The sequence below is a fragment of the Perna viridis genome, chromosome 5 (assembly GCF_037379345.1).
Source record: "Perna viridis isolate PV_CMFRI_1.1 ecotype Kerala chromosome 5, ASM3737934v1, whole genome shotgun sequence".
Taxonomy (NCBI): Eukaryota; Metazoa; Mollusca; class Bivalvia; order Mytilida; family Mytilidae; genus Perna; species Perna viridis.
In genome coordinates, this window is record NC_142449.1 from 25,376,249 (window position 1) to 25,394,655 (window position 18,407).

At 32.1% G+C, this 18,407-nt stretch overlaps 1 protein-coding gene across 6 annotated transcripts in view; it reads right to left on the reverse strand.

Annotated features, from left to right (window-relative positions):
• LOC148616816 (ankyrin repeat domain-containing protein 27-like) overlaps positions 1-18,407 on the reverse strand; it is a 55,518-nt gene that overhangs the window by 17,560 nt on the left and 19,551 nt on the right. For 5 of the 6 annotated variants that reach the window (XR_015922304.1, XM_088583905.1, XM_088583907.1 and 2 more), the window contains exons 19-24: positions 18,146-18,306; positions 16,707-16,877; positions 16,007-16,126; positions 15,443-15,637; positions 13,359-13,478; positions 12,088-12,246 (exon numbers count right to left, since the gene is read on the reverse strand). Coding sequence is in view for 4 of the 6 variants with exons in the window: in XM_088583905.1 (XP_088440031.1) it covers positions 12,088-12,246; positions 13,359-13,478; positions 15,443-15,637; positions 16,007-16,126; positions 16,707-16,877; positions 18,146-18,306 (926 nt within the window). In the remaining 2 variants the exon portion in view is untranslated. Of the gene's footprint in view, positions 1-9,545; positions 9,619-12,087; positions 12,247-13,358; positions 13,479-15,442; positions 15,638-16,006; positions 16,127-16,706; positions 16,878-18,145; positions 18,307-18,407 lie in introns of all 6 variants that reach the window. The other variant, XR_015922303.1, reaches the window with a different exon arrangement.

Genomic DNA, 18,407 nt, shown 5'->3' on the forward strand with positions numbered 1-18,407 from the left:
CAGTAAGACTTCCAATGTTCAATATAAAAGAAAAATAAAAGACATTTCAAAAAGAGCATTCAGATTTACATGTAAACCATAGAGACAAGTTGAAAAATTGTGAATAGTTAGAGGCACCCATGATCCAAAGATTCAACAGCTAGATGCAATTCCTTTTACCACAATGAAAATAAAAATTGACATTCAATTCTAACTGGTTTTAAATCTATGCAGCTTGAAAAATGTAGAATTAAAATCAGTTAAAAAAATCTATGACATTTTGAAATCCCATGAAATCAAAATAGCTACAAATATCAAAGTAAAACACAGAGATATGAGGTTTTTCCAATTTTACAGATCATATAACAAGGAAATCACTGACATTTCACCTTAAACATATAGGAATCAGTCCTATGCTAATAAATTCTCGTCAAGGAAATACTATTATATTGTCAAAAGCTAATAGAAATTGTCCTTCATTAGTTTCAAACTAGGCAATATATTGCTTTATATAAGAGGTATCGCCTACAAACCATTTAAGGTGATGACGATAATTTACAAGTAGTCCATTCCATAGGTCTTCCACTAAAAAAGTTCCTATACATAGATCAAACCAGATTGGTTAAAGGGCAACTTATGTCAAAGGAATAAGGAGGTTCCAAGGAGCTCATCTGGACTAACGTGTTACTACTCAATTAAATCTAAATTTACTTCTAAGAAATTTAACTGTCCATCTACTCATGTAGACTTTTGCAGAGAAAATTAATTAAGTAGACTGCTAGTGTTTCATGCAAACCAGCCATTGGTGAGATTGAATGAAACAATTTACCACAAAAGTGATTATCATTTGCATTTTCATAACAATTTTGAGTGGCAATTTAGCCATTTTTATGCCAGCTAAGTAACACAGTGACATATTTACTGGACTTACATTTCTAGCAACAACTATGCACACTTTCTAAACAATAGCCCAATTAGTAAACAGGTCTGCTTGTCACTCTGACATATTATATTGACTCCAAGCTCTATTGACTATATGCCTTGTGCATGGTGGAGAAGCAGTGATAACCAATTTTGAAGTCTAAGGTATAACTCCACCAGGACTTTTACATATGTTCTCTTGCACTGAGGTAAGCATTAAAGTCTAAGGTATGATTCCATCAGGACTTTAACCTATGTTCTCTTGCACTGAAGTGAGCATTCAAGTCTAAGGTATGACTCCACCTGGACTTTAACCTATGTTCTCTTGCACTGAGGTAAGCATGTTATCCTGATACCACCAAGGTGTTTAGAAATACTCACTATCCTACTAAGAGGAGGGTATATTTGCTACTTCAAAGCGTTACACCTCTGCAATACCTAGTGCTTAACCCTGCCTCTATATGCAAACTATTACAATACAACAGAAACAACTTAGCTGATTTGTAATGAGTAGTGCTCATGCCCTGTGATTTTTTTCACATCCTGTATACAGGGTCTATAAGTTAGTGTGGAATGATATGCAGTGAATCAGGAAGCAGACATAGGTCTGTAGAGGAGATTGAGAAATACTGTGAGTAATAAGCTCACAGAAAAGATACCTCCACTCTAATTTAACTCTGAACATATAACTAGAAATACTGTAAATAAGCTCTCAAAGGGAATAAGAATGGAGTTAATTGTATAGCCTTTAAGCTAAAACTGCAGTTTGACCTCTGTGTTCTATTTTTAGTAATGGCTGTCTGTGTCATGTTTTCTCACTGATCAGAGTAGATGTTTGAAGAACTGTTAATGACAACGACAGATGTCAAGTGTAGCAATAGCCCACATGGCCTATGGCCAGGTGAGCTAAAAAGCTTTTTTATGGAATTAATCTCTGTAAAATAATAAAACAATAATTACCTTCCCCCAAGCACACATACCTATTTATATGATAAACAACCTTACTACAGGTACAAAGTTTCTTCAAAATTCATTAAGCATTTAAGAAAAGGTCAGACAGAACAAAAGACTGGATAAAGCCTTTATACCCCAAACTTAGTAACAAAACTGTATGAACCTTAAATCAAAGAACAGACCATTAAATACCAGTAAAATATTTCAAATTAGGATTCATAAAATTACCTACTCAGATACTTTTTCTATATCAAATCCACAATTCCTACAATTCTGATTGGTCAATATCTAAGTTCAGAAAGCTTCCAGAAAAAAAACCTAAAAATATGCTTTCAGAAATAATACCCTTGATATTAATAACAATAACCAAGGCAATATCAATTATAATCCCTTTAGCTAGGAATACATAACATCTATATAACATAGCTTCGTGCATTATTATAAAAAGAATATCAGATTTCTTCAATCAAGTTGGTTCAATCACAGCTCTTTTTTCTAGCACGAGCTTAAGTCAGTGCTTTATATATCATCATTTAACTAAGAGATAAAAAAAGCATCTGATAATCCATGAGTTTTAATATAAGACCCACTTTCTCTGATTTCTTAAAACAAAGAAATACAAAATTGAAGTTCAAATTCTCCCAAACTTTATGCCATACAAACCATCCACCAAGAACAAAGGTCTCTATAGATAAGAAACATTGCATAGATGTGAACTTTCGCTTCTGTAAAGTATGAAAACAAAAATATCTGGTTCAGTGTGTTAGACTAGTATAAAGCAGGCTGTGTATCATACATCAAATGTTCTCATTCAGAAATGCACGGAATATCTGCCATGGGAAGTAAAACAAGAATCAACCAATCAATGAATAAAAGTGTAAAATATGTTTGAACATATATCATGTACATGTGTCAATCAAGTATAAACTAACACTGTTATCAATGAGATATGTTGCCTGTCACACACGGTTGCTGTTACTCAAAATTTGGCAATAGAGCTGTTCATGTTAAACTGACCTAATTAGAAAATTTAACATTAAAACCTTAAAAAAAAATATCAATAGACTGTGACAGTGGGGGCATATGCATGAAAAAGATATGAAACTCAGGCGTAGTGATGCATGTTAAACTAACCTAATCAGAAAACTTAATACGAATGCTGACACTGATGCCAAAAAAGCAATACCTTAGTATCACCTAAGTACAAGGATTATGTTACTGAAATACTTTTGTCAAACCTTATATTTTTCATTCTACTTTTTAAAGGGGCATATGGTCCCAGTTATGTCCAAGCATTTTTAGACAGAGAAGTTATTAATATAGCCTACTAAAGGAGATAGGATAGAAGAAAAAAACGAATTCTTCCTAATAAAGTTGCTGCTTGAGGTCAATGACCTTCAATCTGAGTATCTATGCCAGAGGCTTTATCAACACATTGTAATCTATTTTGATTACTGTTATTTTCAAGCCAAGCAAAAAAAAAAAACTATCAAGGCAAAATTTTATTATTCCCTTACATTAGAACAAGTGTTTGCTTCTTCTGCTCCAGTCATTACATTTCTCAATAATGAAATTAAGGTTCTTCAACTAACAGCATTAAAATTTAAAGTATTGACAAGTTGTTGTTCAAAAGTATCACTTTAAGTTTTTTCTACTTTTCATGAGTTTGTAAAAAGGATTTTCCTATCATAAAAGCTGCATGTGTCATAAGGTATTAGAAACCTGATCAAAAATATAACATATTCTACATTTATGGTGTATCTAAGCATGAGATACAGATAATATTTTCCGAGTTATCTCCCTTTTACAGCTATCTATATGACAATTCAGTGAAGCTCGTCACATCCAATTCTGTCTAGGAAAATCAAACTGTCAGAAGAATGCATATTACATAATAATTGTGACAAAAACAGGGCATTAATATAGTCCTTAAAAACTTGCCTTTCAAGATTGATATATTCCATCTGATACTCTTTATAGCAACACATTTAATATTCTTTAATGTAATTTAATTTTCTAACATTGCTGAAAGTATGGTGGTCCATTATGGGTTAGAACAAATAAAACAAAATTAAAGTATTGACTGCCATGTAATCTATTATCAGAGAGTTTTAGAGATATTATTTTGTGAATTGGATCATTTCTAGTAAGGACACATTTTAAATTATATAAATACTCTCAAGTTTGCATTCATCAAGTACAGATGTGTAGTTTCAGTTAACAAATATATGTACATGTATGTAGTAGAATTTTGTATCAATATGAACTTATGTCACAAACAGGAATTTGCACATGTTGTCGTGCTATGCATACCCCAACTCTTACAGAAAGTTGATATTGGAGAGAGAAAAAATTGCTTACAACATATGCCCACCTATGTAAAGTCACACACCTAATTTGAAATCAATTAATCAATTTGGAGCCAAGATTTTTGTGTGGAAAAGTTTCTCTATCATTCCATATAGTGAAAAATGGCAAAGTACCACAAAACAGGAAGATGATCTTGGACAGCAACCAAAATTGCTTATAGTATATGCCCCATCTATATTAAGCCACACACACACCAAATCTGAAATCAATCCTTCCACTGGGAGTATAGATAATTGTGACAAAAATTCAGATTAAGGCTAAAAACCACTAATTCCACTTCCCATAGGCTTCTATGCTTATTTCACAATATTCAATGGCTTCTCTGGACTTTACCTTAACTTTAACCTGCAGAGGACTATATATCAGCATGATTCTACATATGTCAGCTCACAATCCTCAGAATGGCATGTGGGGTTAGCAGACTTGCAGTGCAGTACTGGTCACCGGAAGTGAAGTGTCTATAAATAGCATGGGAAATCCCAGTGTTTTCACAAGATAGGGGTATATTTAGAAATCATTATGGAGATTAGGCTTCACATCACAAGAAGCAAAATGCACCTATAAAATGTACAGAAATGTTTTTCCTTTCAGAAACTGTTTAAATTTTTTAAATGAGATGAGAAATTTTTTCACAGCACTATGAGGAACAGGGGTAATTTCTGGGTAGGACTATTTTTTGCGTACGTTCCATATGCTCATTGGTTGAATTGGTGGTCTGTAACCTAAAGGGTCACTTTCTGTCTTAGAAAAAATTAATAACTATACAAATATCTTCCTATACACATACTGAATGCATTTGCAAAGTTTCAGTGAAATGTGACAAGCACTTTTTTAAATATTTGATTTTTAAATATAGGGTAACCAAGTTGCGCGAGCAAAAAAGTGACAATATTCTACCATACTTAAATGCATTAAATATTTGCAAAGAACTTTTTCTGACTTTTCAAATAAAAAAAATCAATCACAACTTGTTTTTTAACAATATTAATAAAGAGATAGCCTTTAAAAGTAGTCATTTCTGAAAAATTGGTCTATTTTTAAAAATTTATGTCAGACATGCCTCCCCCTTTTTCTTGATCACATGTCAAAAACCCTAAATCTTTAAATTTTCGCAAAAGGTGATATCTTTGGCTTTAAATTTGTAAATACAGTGTTTTCACAATAAAACATGACAAGTAAAGGGCACCTAAAGCAAAAAAAGTACTCAAAAATGGATTTTCCATGTTGTCATAGGGAAATGCTTATATGTCTTTAACCGAAGTAATGAAAGTGAGTTTTTCCTCATTTCTTATCAAATTTTTGCTCAAATTTACACAAAACTTGATTTCAAGTGCTGATTACCACCATATTAAGGTAAATATAGCCCTCAAAGTTAAATATTTGATATTTTTACTAAATTTTCTACACTTTTCACAAGATAGGACATAAAATTCAGCCAAAAAGACCAATTTTCCATGATTTGGACCTATAACTTAAAAAAATGCATATTTTGAAGGATTTTTGTAGTGTATTCCTCTCATAGCAAAGTTTACAAGATCTTCAAGTAGTTTAAAGCTATTCCAAGAAACTTTTCATTTTGCCATGGCCTAAGCTTAAGGCTAAAAACCAGTAATTCCACTTCCCATAGGCTTCTATGCTAATTTCACAATATTCAATGGCTTCTCTGGACTTTACCTTAACTTTAACCTGCAGAGGACTATATATCAGCATGATTCTACATATGTCAGCTCACAATCCTCAGAATGGCATGTGGGGTTGGCAGACTTGCAGTGCAGTACTGGTCACCGGAATTGAAGTGTCTATAAATAGCATGGGAAATCCCAGTGTTTTCACAAGATAGGGGTATATTTAGAAATCATTATGGAGATTAAGCTTCACATCACAAGAAGCGAAATGCACCTATAAAATGTACAGAAATGTTTTTTCTTTCAGAAACTGTTTAAATTTTTTAAATGAGATGAGAAATTTTTTCACAGCACTATGAGGAACAGGGGTAATTTCTGCGTAGGACTATTTTTGCGTACGTTCCAAATGCTCATTGGTTGAATTGGTGGTCTGTAACCTAAAGGGAATGGCAGATGGACGGATAAAGTGGTTCCAATATACCAACCACTCGTTGGGTACAAGGTATAATAAAAATACAATTTCTTCTATTGTTAAAAAATTCTTTTCATGGTGGGGACCTAATAAACCCTTCCAAAAGAAATATAAATAAGCAAGCAATTTAAACTACAATCACAAAAAATATATGTAAATTAAAAAAAAAAATGATACTATCACTGAATTTACAAGTTATCCTATGAAATTATATAATCAGCAATGGGAGTATAAAAAATTATCTGTTTTCCTTTAAGTTTCAATACTCAACCTTCTACACTGTCTATCTTAGTTTTTACACTTGTCAATCTTTCTAAGTACATCTTATTTGATCTTATTTGTTCTAGTTTCTTCATTTCAGAATTTAGTCACAACCTGTCAGATTCACTCCAATAAAAATAACCCCAACACAGCCCAAAAATCTAGTTTGTCAGATGAGGAATATCATTAATGTCTAAACAAAACGTGACAGGACAGCTCAAACAAGATTTCTAAATCAATCAACTTCAAAGTTCTAAAAAATTGTAAATTTATTTAGTTTTAACTGATATTATTTGTAAAGTCATACTCTAAAATCAAAATTATTAAATTCAAAAACAGATGACATAAAGATTATTGACTGGTGACCCTACCATCAACTAGTTACAAAAATATAAATCTCTCCAAATCATCCCAAGTTTAAAGGAGTAGAACTCTCAAAATATTCAGTGAATCATCAATTTGTGGTACGGCCAAGAAAAATATATATATATTTAAGTTAATATTGGATAAAAAATAGGTAGGTAGGTAGGTAGGTAGGTAGGTAGGTAGGTAGAAATTTTATTTTATTTTCTAAAAACTATTTTATATGTATACTTATGTAAACATTTATTTATTAATGACTTAATAGTGCTTAAAAAATGACACTTTAGCAGCATGTCATAAACCGTGCTCGGGTAGGTAAGGCAAGCTTAAGCAGACAAGTCTTTTTCTCCGACCTAAAATGCACAAACAGATGTATTATCTGACTACAAAGTTTCAAAAAATTTAGTGCAATAGTTTCTGAGAAGTTGCCCTTACAAAAGAGTGATGGACAGTTAGATTGACAAAAAGATGGAGACAAACAGAGGAAAAATAACATGTCCCTCCCCCCATCAAAGTATGGGGGGAATAATTTACCAGTACACAGAAAAATATGTTCATATGACTTTTACCAAATGGAGTAAACAGTGAAACATATATTGTGAAGTCTAATTACAAGAAAATTACAGTATAAGAATTGTCCTTTCATGTGAAATAATTGTCACATAAAAATCATAAGAATTTCAAATGAATTTGCATGTGCATCCCTAATTCTTTCAAAAATACACCACAGTCTAGATGGAATTTGTTTTTTCCACTACCTATGGTGGAAGTAGGCACATGACAAGCAAAGCCTTGAAATGACCCCTTTACACAAGGAACAGAATGTACATGTCAGGAAAATTGTTTTTACAAGTCAGATGGCATGCACATGCTTGTTTAAACTAAAAAAAAGTTAAAAAAAGAAAAAGTGGCAGTACTAAAACACTGCCCACCATGGACCAGTAATAATGACCTATTCTGAGTACTTGTATATTATAAGGATAGGTACTTAAGTGTTCAGGTTTTACAAAAACAATTATAGTTGATCATCTTGAATAAATCTTTTAACAGACTTTTTAAAAGATTTCTATTCACTTGGGGTTTTCCTTAAAAGGCAGTAATGGGAACAAAACAGTTCCAAAGTTAAGCCTTATTAGGCATGAAGTATTGAAGAAGGAAATTAAAAATCAAGAGACACAACCAAAGCACTAAAATGACCTCTGTTTAACTTTTAAAAGAATCAATAGCATATCAGTGCTAAAAAGAGAGAAACTATTTGCACTTGTGTTTTGACATTCACACAAATATTGGCAAACCTTATTGAATATAATATGATTTTAGAATATGCCTTTGACTCAGGATGTCACTAACGCTCAGTGCATCTCAATGCTTTCTGAGCTTATAATAAATATATTAATTTTCACAGTGTACATATTTTTGCTATTTTCGCAGTGTACAGAAAAGTGTAAAATATAGTAGTCACAAAATAAATTATTAACACTATATAATGCTTATCACTTTTTAAAACCTTGAAAATTGATACCATTAAATATGTTCCCTCGACAGAATCTATAAAAAATAAATGCATTTACAGTATTTGAAAAGTACCCATAAATTTAAAGTCAGCTATGAAGCTAAACATAACAAGGAAATCATTATTGCATAAACATTATGGCATGTACAAAACATACAGGTATCTCTTGTGTTTCTCCTGAAAGATTTTTTGATTGCTAAAATCGATCACAGCTTCTGTACTAAGTGTTCTTCATACTAAACCAAGAAAACTATGAGCATAGCTAAGAATAAGATTTCCTCTGCAAACTTTCATTCACATTTATTTTCAAATAATTCAATTTAACCCTGACATTTGAATAAAAGACCTAAAATTCTTCCTATTAATAGTACATGTATTTACATTTAAAAATTACACAATAGCAATACATATACCACAAATTATCCTCTAAAATTGCTGAGAGAAGCTTCCAAGGAGTTGTGGACACAAATGGGTTCAATAAGCAGACATACTGATCATAAAAAAACATACTTTAAAGCAAATGGTTCACAGGCTAATCTAGTTGGTGTGGGTGGGGGCTTAGGTCTGACATATTTATTTGATTATAAAGGAATTACTGAGTCATGGCAAAGCCAGGCCATCTCTTAGGCCAGCCAGGGGGGGGACCTCTTTTAAGAGTCTCTGGATCAACCTCTGTGATGATAAGGGTGAAATGGTAATATATGGACCAGCTGTGTTCACCCCAAAAGCATATCTGGTCCAAAGCTGAGGTCCATGAAATTTTTTGGGGCAACCATCTGTTCTAGATATCGCAACTTGACCCAAAGCAAGGGTCCGGAAATTTTGACAGCCCATGCCGGTCATTTTATCAAACTTCAGCAGACGTTAGTGTGAGTCTTGCTCAGATCGAAAAACAAGAAGCTCCCAGGAGCCTGAATCGCCCACCAGGTTGAATTTTGCCTTTCAAAGAAGTTGTCCAACAATTTTGACTCAAGAAGTCTTTGGTAGGGCTTCTTTTAATCTATCACTGTTTTCAAGATATTGACTGAAAACTTCAAAAAAAAAAAAAAAAAAAGTCATTTTTCCCTTCAAGACCAATAACTCTTACAAGGAGTCAGGTTTCACTAACCACTTCCAGGTCAGATGGCCACCCTCTATGTAGTACCAAAAACACACTGAACCTAGAAATATGCATTGTAAGTACATTATTTGTGTGTATTCTGATCAAAAGTAGTTAAAATAAAGCTGAGAATGTGTACTTTAAAACCATATTTGTAATTTACTACAAAAGTGTTTGAATATTGTTTACATGTGTGAGTAATATGCCTCCATGCTGTCATTTAGCAGAAAAGGTAAAAATGTTGATTTTCAGTATTTTCTATTCGAGTAAATTTTGTGAAGAATTTCTACGGTCATCGTACCATTAGAATAATGATTTTGAAAACCTTATTTACCAAGCTTCGCAATGGTACGCAACTTCTAGGTGTCATTTGTCCTGGGAATTCACAGTGAAACATTGAAAATTACTTGTTTAACATGTAAAGTAATGGAAACTTTAGAAGTGGTTAGTGAGACCTCATCTGACAACTTTTATCCCTAAAGACTTTTGTAGTCCTAATAATAAGGATCATTTCAGCTATTGAAAGAATTTGGCTAAACCTAACGGTTTTGGAGTTATATGCGAAAAACTACTGTCTGACCCATACACTGTATGTTCTATTTTTAGTAACGGCTGCCATGTTTTTTGACGGATCAATAATCCCTACATCAATTCTATGCAGGATACACCAAGGAACATTCATACCAAGTTTGCTTCCAATTGATCAAATAATGCCAGAGAAGTTTTTCGAAAGAAATAACATTAAAAAAAGAGAAAAATCGTTGAAAAAGGGCAATAACTACACAAGGCTTAATGGATTAAAACCAAAATTTGACCAGAGATAGATCTTATCATGCTGAACACTTTTACCCAGTCAGAATTTAGTTAAACCTAACAACTTTGGAGATATATGTGAAAACTACTGTCTGACACCTATGTTCTATTTTCAGTAACAGCGGCCATGTTTTTGACGAATCAACAATCCCCAAACCACTTCTACACAGGACACCCCAAGGAACATTCATACTAAGTTTGGTTTCAATTGGTCAAGTAGTGTCAGAGGAGAAGATTTTTCAAAGAAATAACATTAAAAATAGAAAAAAATCGTTGAAAAAGGGCAATAACTCCAACATGGCTTAACAGATTAAAAACAAAATTTGACCAGAGATAGATCTTATAATGCTGAATACTTTTACCCATGACAGAATATAGTTAAACCTAACGGATTTGGAGATATATGTGAAAAACTACTGTCTGATCCCTATGTTCTATTTTTAGTAACAGCTGCCATGTTTTTCGACGAATCAAAAATCCCCACATCTGTTCTCTGCAGAATACCCCAAGGAACATTTATACCAAGTTTGGTTCTAATCAATCAAGTAGTTTCAGGGGAGAAGAGTTTTGTATAATTGTTAACGATGATGACAGATTACAATGACGACGGATGCCAAGTGATGGCAATAGCTAACATGGCCTTTGGCCAGGTGAGCTAAAAAACTTGTTCATGTACATGTAGTTATTTTAAGACAACTATAGGAATTTGTGTTATTACATCACATACTCTGTCTTTTATAAAATATCTAAACAAGTGAACGAGTTCAGTCTCAACCACATTGTGGATGTTCCAACATGTAAACAAAACATCGTATATATCTCTCAGGCTTTTTTCATCACATCCGCAAACAGCCGAAAACTTCCGAGTGATGAAAATTACAAAAGAAAATCTCAAATGCATTCTGTATATTGATTTAAATGGGCTGTTGACTACTGCGTTAAAAAGATTCAATCGGTAAAATAATAATTACTAATTACAAATCAGTCGTAGTTTGCAATTATTACTTTGCCGATTATGCCACATGTGCTTTCGTTACCTTCGGTGGGGAAATGATCGATTGACAACTCAATCCTTTTCTTAATAAATCAACTAATAAATGTATGAAAATTGTCCAAGCCACTTCAATTAATTCATTTATGCAATGGGGCTGCATGTGTACCGTTAATTCAATTATGCAATCAACTAATCAGTTACAGGTAAATCAGGGTCACAAGTGGCTGCACATCGGCTAAAATTGACACGCACCTGTCAATTAATTTCCATTAAACAATTAGGAGACAGGTAGACAGGATGTTTATACACTAATAAAACCACACTGACTGAAATTTATAAGGGTTGACAATTTTTTATGTCCGATATTGGAAAATGGTTGTCAGACAATTGCAAAATATGTTGGTCAATGACCGGCATTTTTGATTGTTTCTGGACCCATTACCCGAAGTGTCATGAACTATTTGCTATTTTAAATTTTACAAATGTAGTTTACAATGGAGTATTCGTCTAGATGAAAAGAAAAAAAAACATGCATATTTGTTTTAATTTATGATGTCACATTCTTGATTTGAAAGCGAGGGGATCCAAATAATTTCCTAGCTATCCATAGCATTATATGGACCTGCACATATATCTAAAGAAGCAAACAAATACAAATCTTACAAGTATATTTTTCATGCATTATATACAACATAATAAACAATACAACAAACACTAACTTACTTTTGCATAGAAAATAGGTAAATCACACTCTTTATTGCGGAGGGACGGGTTAGCACCTGCTTTCAATAGTTTCCTCACAGCTTGTAAAATCTGACTTTTTACAGCAATATGTAATGGTGTATCATCTTGTTTATTAAATGGGTTTACCATGGCATGATTCTGTAAGAGTAAAATCATAATTAATTGAGAATAGTAGCATGATAATAAACTGACCCATATAGTGGTCTATCAAAAGGACCTCAACTACTTGAATTTAAGTTAGGCATACATGTACCAGTACCGTATTTATCTTTCAATAATTAACACCAGCATACACTGTATATTTTTCACCTTAAATGTGGGCTACGGTGGTCATATCTATTAATATATCTTTTATATATAACATTTACTCGACAGAATACACCAAAATGTAATGTATATGTAAGTAGTCAAAATTGCAATCGATTTAAGCTTCTTTTTTTTTTGCCAGGCTATAATTCTTCCATTTTCTATAGAATAAAGCACAGATTTGTGCAAAAAGGGGTAAACTCACTAACACTAGTTTCAGGCTTACAATTTTGATGAAGTTTCAATTTACTATTTGAAATTTTCTATTTGCCTATTTCAAACCGAAAATACTTTCTGAATACCAATACATTGTATAAATAAAATATAAGCTGTTGTTTCACAAATGAGTTACAAGGACACAAGGGCACGAAAACTCTGCTTCTACAGAGTTTTCAAAGAATTTTCATAAAAATGAGAGGATAAAGGCTATTTTTTTATCCAAAAATATTAAGCGCATGCTATAAACAACAAAATCTTTTGTCAGGAGTTGTGATGGTACAAAAAGCTATTTTTGTAAAATTGTGAAAGAGTTCGACAAATGCACTCTATATTTTCTACATAAAAATGTCTCATGAAATAAGTTATTTTAACAATTCAGCTAAATTTTCTAATTTTGCTTTATTCTTATCTACAATTTTAGTGCAACACATGCATTTTTAACAGCAATTAAACTTTGTTTTTAACAAAGGAACATACTCAACTGGTGAATTATGCAATTAATTTAATCACTTTAGTTTTATGTGCTAACTTTGATATTTTCTGAACTTATTCCTTTGTTGAAAAAATTATAAAAATGTTGCAAAAATTCTTTTCAGACAAAAACTGAGGCAAAATGAACACTGTAAATTATGATTGAGAATTAAAGTAAAGTGTATCATAGATGAGGGATTGAAAGATGGACTCAGATCTTAAAATCACCATATATCCTTAGATAACTGTATTACCTGTATTAACATATCCAGTATGTTTACATAACCTTTATAAGAGCATAAATGTAGAGGAGTGTCTAACATACTATCTCTAACATTGACCGTAGCACCATTTCCTACCAAATAATTGGCAATCTAAAAAGAAATTTAGAATTTCAATATGAAACCCAATTTAAGGATTAAATGCTGATTAAAGAAGTTCAAAGTTGTTTAAAAAAAAAAACAATACTAAGGGAGTAAATGGCATTTTGTTTTTGATAGTGACTTTATCATGTTTCATATCAGGTGAGCCTGCTAGGGTGAGCTCTGATATCAACCATGATAAAGTCACTATCTAAATAAAAAATCCCATTAATTCCTTATATCGGTAATTTGCCATTTATGAAAGAAAATAATGCTCATTATCTGTAATATGTTATGGATATTAATCATAAGCATTACTTAAATAGGGACTATTTTATCGGATGACCATTGATCGTCATGATTTGTGATATGATCCAGTCAAAATTTAGCATGTGAGTAAATTGGCGAAGTGATGTAACAGGAGAAGGTTGGCATACCACAAAATTTATTTGTTAATATCTGTTGTGCATTATTATCAGGATTATTTTAAGGATTACATAAATTTATCAATAGTGAGTTACAATTTTGTCAGTTCTCCTGAAAATAAGGTCGCGCCCTTGAATCTAGTTACCATGTGATATATTTCATTTTAAAAATAAGTACTTTACAGTAACTATAGTAACTAGTTTACAAGATAAGATAGACATCAGCTACATCACTGGTAAGAGCATCATGGTTTTTTCCAAATTATCTTCATTCAGCTGAGAGCAGATGATTTAAATGTACAAATAAGAATGCAGCAAATTAGAAAAAAACTATAGCATATTGATGTATTATACCATTTCAGGATAAATGTTAAAAAGATTTGTGATATTGTTGTTCATGTATCGTATTTCTTTCATATTTATTTACAGTTTTGTTTACAGTAACAGTTGCAAGTACAAATTTGCCAGTCATTCAACATCATAATAAAACATGAATTCATTGGCCTCCCTAAAATTTGAATATCTATGCAGGTGATTGGGGCATGCATATAAATAATTTCTTATTTCAAGTCAGTTTACCAAACCAAGCATTTATAGCAAGTACACATCAAAGGAATTTTGCTCAAATTACCAATAAATGTAAAGAACAATACCATTCACAAACTGAATTAATATATTAAAACAACTATTAATACTATATCCAAGATAAAAAATGAAACAAAAATACAAGAAAATTATATCTGTCCCTGTGAGACCGGACAGGGTAGTCAAGGTCGTTAAAAACCCCCCTCACTCACTCACAATAAAATGCAAAGTAACCAAATGAATACTCCAACATACATCCCCAACATCAAGTACATTTCATGTGATTCTTTTAACATTAAATATTCCCACTACATTTCATTGAAAACTTTTTCAGGAGTAATTCATACAAGGTTATGTTCTAACAAAACAAACTAACAACAGACATACAGACAGACTAAACATACTAATCACTTTACATTGTGCCCCTTTGATAGTATATACATTTAGTTTTAATTTAACGTCTCTTCTGATAGCCAATTAATGTTTTTTTTTTCATTTATCACTTCCTAGACGTTATTTTACTATGTGATTCAGACACGTAGCTGCCGTTAGGCAAAAAAGCTTTTGCCTGCACTTAATTTTGCCAATTTTTTTTTTTTTTTTAAATACATCCAGGAGAGGCATAAATGATGCTCTAAAATGCTATCTCCGCAGAGCTTCGTGGGGGGGGGGGCTTTGCCCCCCTGGACCCCCTGCCGTAATTTTGCCTACACTTCAATTTGGCCTCAGCTATGCGCCTGTGATTGTCAAGTTGTATGATGTGGTGTGCTGAATTGTTAAATTTTGAATTAAAAATATGCTTATATTGAATGATTGTTCATACTTTTTTTACCTTACTGAAATAACCTCAATGCATGTGGTCCACACAGGAAAAGATTTGCTTCACAAGTTATTTAGTATATCCACATGACTGAGGTTATTTCTTACACCGATAATACATTGCAATCATTCCTTTAAACAACTTACATCACTATGTCCCAGATAACAGGCTAAGTGTAATGGAGTAATGGCTTTTTCTGTTGTATCATTGACTTTAGCACCTTTGGTTACAAACAAGTGGACTAGAGAAAGACTACTGGAGAGAACAGCTTTATGAAGAGGAGTATACCCTTTCTTATCTTTAATTCTAACATGAAGACCGTTCTTTCCAGTACCTGAGATCTAGAAAACAGAATTGTCCATTAATACATGTATTTTTTTACCAAAACACTCCATGCTTTATGGTTTAACAAAGTTGAGATTGAAGTTTGAATAAAGATGTATAACTGTATTAGAAAAACAGGTTTTGTTTTACAAAATCTAACAGTGTGATATCCTTGATTTTGTTTTTATTTTTGCATTGCTCAACCAACCATTCCATTTTTGATTAAAACATCAAAAATAATTGCTGCTATATCTTGATTTAAAGAAACATATACAAATTTGTGTTTCAGTATTTGATTTTTTTTTTTCATATAACTGAAAATATGGTACAATTTTTCTCATAAAAGTACTCCTACTATGTAGATGTCATAGTTTATCCAAACTGACCTTTTGAACTTTGACACATTTCTCACATTGACATAATGGATGACACATATCAAGGGAAGTTGAAGATACAGGCTCAGACTCTTCTGTGTCTAGACTTGTCCATCCCATGTAATACTGAACCTAAAAATAAACAGATTCACATGATACATTTATCATCTCCTTTTTTCCAATGTTTAATGTTCCATTACTTTGAAACAATAAATTAGGGCACACAGAAAAAGCTTACAAGAACTTTATTTTTTTTATGAAAAAAGTGTACCAAAATATCAAACATCGTATTTTTCTACCTATAAGTCGATGTGGAGTATATGTCAAATCATCAAATTTTTACTAATATTGACAAAAAACACATAGATAAGTCAAATATGTCAGATAAGTTGATGGCTCTTGTTTTCCTAAGACAAGTGACTGCAGTTTACACCAGTATTATGAATGAAAACAATCAACTCTAATGAAATCAATTCTGGATGAAGTTTTTGTTTTAACAAAGCAAAAAGCCACTCATAGACATCTTAGTACATAAAAAATGCTCTACTGTTAGTAATAAAAAAATTCTATATCAGACCAAAAATAAACAATAAATGTAATGTTGATAACAGATTGAGGGTACTAACAATATACCACATATATACTTCTATAAATATGTAGAAGAGGCTAAATAAGGAATGATTTGCAAAATTTTCAGCTTAATTTTGCATACCAGTGGTACATCAGAGTCTTCTATTGCTTTGTATAATTTACTAATCTGTTTCTCTTCCATATTGTCCAGGGATTCCACTACAGGGGTAGTAGGAGCTGACATTGATTCTGTCCGAGATTTAGTTCGTAAGTTTGGTTTTACGATCTTCACAAAACTGTAATCCATGTCTGGCTGAAATATAACAAGGGGTAGCGAACTATGATGCAGCAGTTTCAATCAAAACAAAATGTTGCAAAGAATACCCCCATTCAATCATTCCTTCCGAAAGACATCGAGAAATCTGTTACAAAAAAGTGTAACAGGCAGACAGTCAGAAAAGGTAATTGCAATAAACTTCAAGAAAAAATATCTTGACACAGTAGTGTTCTATACTGGTTTGTTTTAGTTAGTATTTTTGCCTCATATTGGTCCACTTATAGATGTTTGATGCTGTATTTAAGAATATTACAAGAATTTCAATGGGTGTAAAATATTTTAAAATCATTCATGCTATACCAATATAAAGTCAGATGGGTAAGTGTGCTCATTTTTGAGATATAAGCATTTGAAATTTTGGCAGGTAAGAGATTTCACTAGATTTTCCAAAGGTTTTGTATTAGTAGACTTTTTTCCATTAAAAACACTGAATATCAAGGATTTCATAAAAACTTCAAAAAAAAAACATTTCAAGGTGTGTTTAGTGAAATTATGAAAAGAGAAGTACTTGGCAAAAAAATATTAATGCTACAGTGCCTGAACCCATCTGAGCAACTATAATTGTAATCAGTCATCGATCATGATCTGTTTCCTATCAGTCACCGTGCATCAAATCGATGATTGTATCACGTGACCAATGAGCGGTATATACTTTCACAGAATCCATAATTTTGTTGGTCCATTTTTACACATATTTACTAAATGCCATGAATTTAAATATCAATCAATTACTTTTATTCTACAGTTGTTTAATTTGTAACAAAATACGATATGTGAATTTAATCTCTAGAATTCATGATAAATTTAATATGGTATTTAATTTGATTCATTTAAATGGAAATTTTTAAGTTTATGTGAACCAATCATCCTTCATTTAACATAACAAAACTGTGATCACATCAGTAATTGGTCATCAATCTGTCAGTGATCATACAGTCGGTCATAGGTCTGTCAAGTGGCTGCACGGATTGGTTCAGGGACTGTATAAAATGGATAAAACCAGAGAAGTCTGAAAATCTGACAAAAATGGCTGAACATGACAAGCAAAGATCCTAATTCTTTGTAGTAATTAGTTATCATTTTAAGATGAGCCAAGTCTGCACTCATTTTACAAAACATTATGCAATATTCATATTACTTTGACAAAGTTTATTTTCAGGGCAGAAATTTATATAAATCACACATACCTTTTATAAAAATGCTTATAATCTTAATACACCAAAAATTTTTATACTACCTCCTACCTGAGAATGAGACCTAGTCATGTCCATTCTGGGAAGGGTTTCGTAGTCATGGAAGATTTGCACTACATTTTTATTTTGAGCAAGACTCAGTGCTGTCTGCTTCTTCCTGTTTCTAATGGAAGGATCTGACCCGTTTTCCAGTAATATATTAACTATTGATTCTGTAAACAAACATTAAATTTAAAATATGACATTCATGTATTGCGTCAACACTACAAAACCTCTTGAAAAACACAAGTATGTACATGTAATTTTCGTTGGC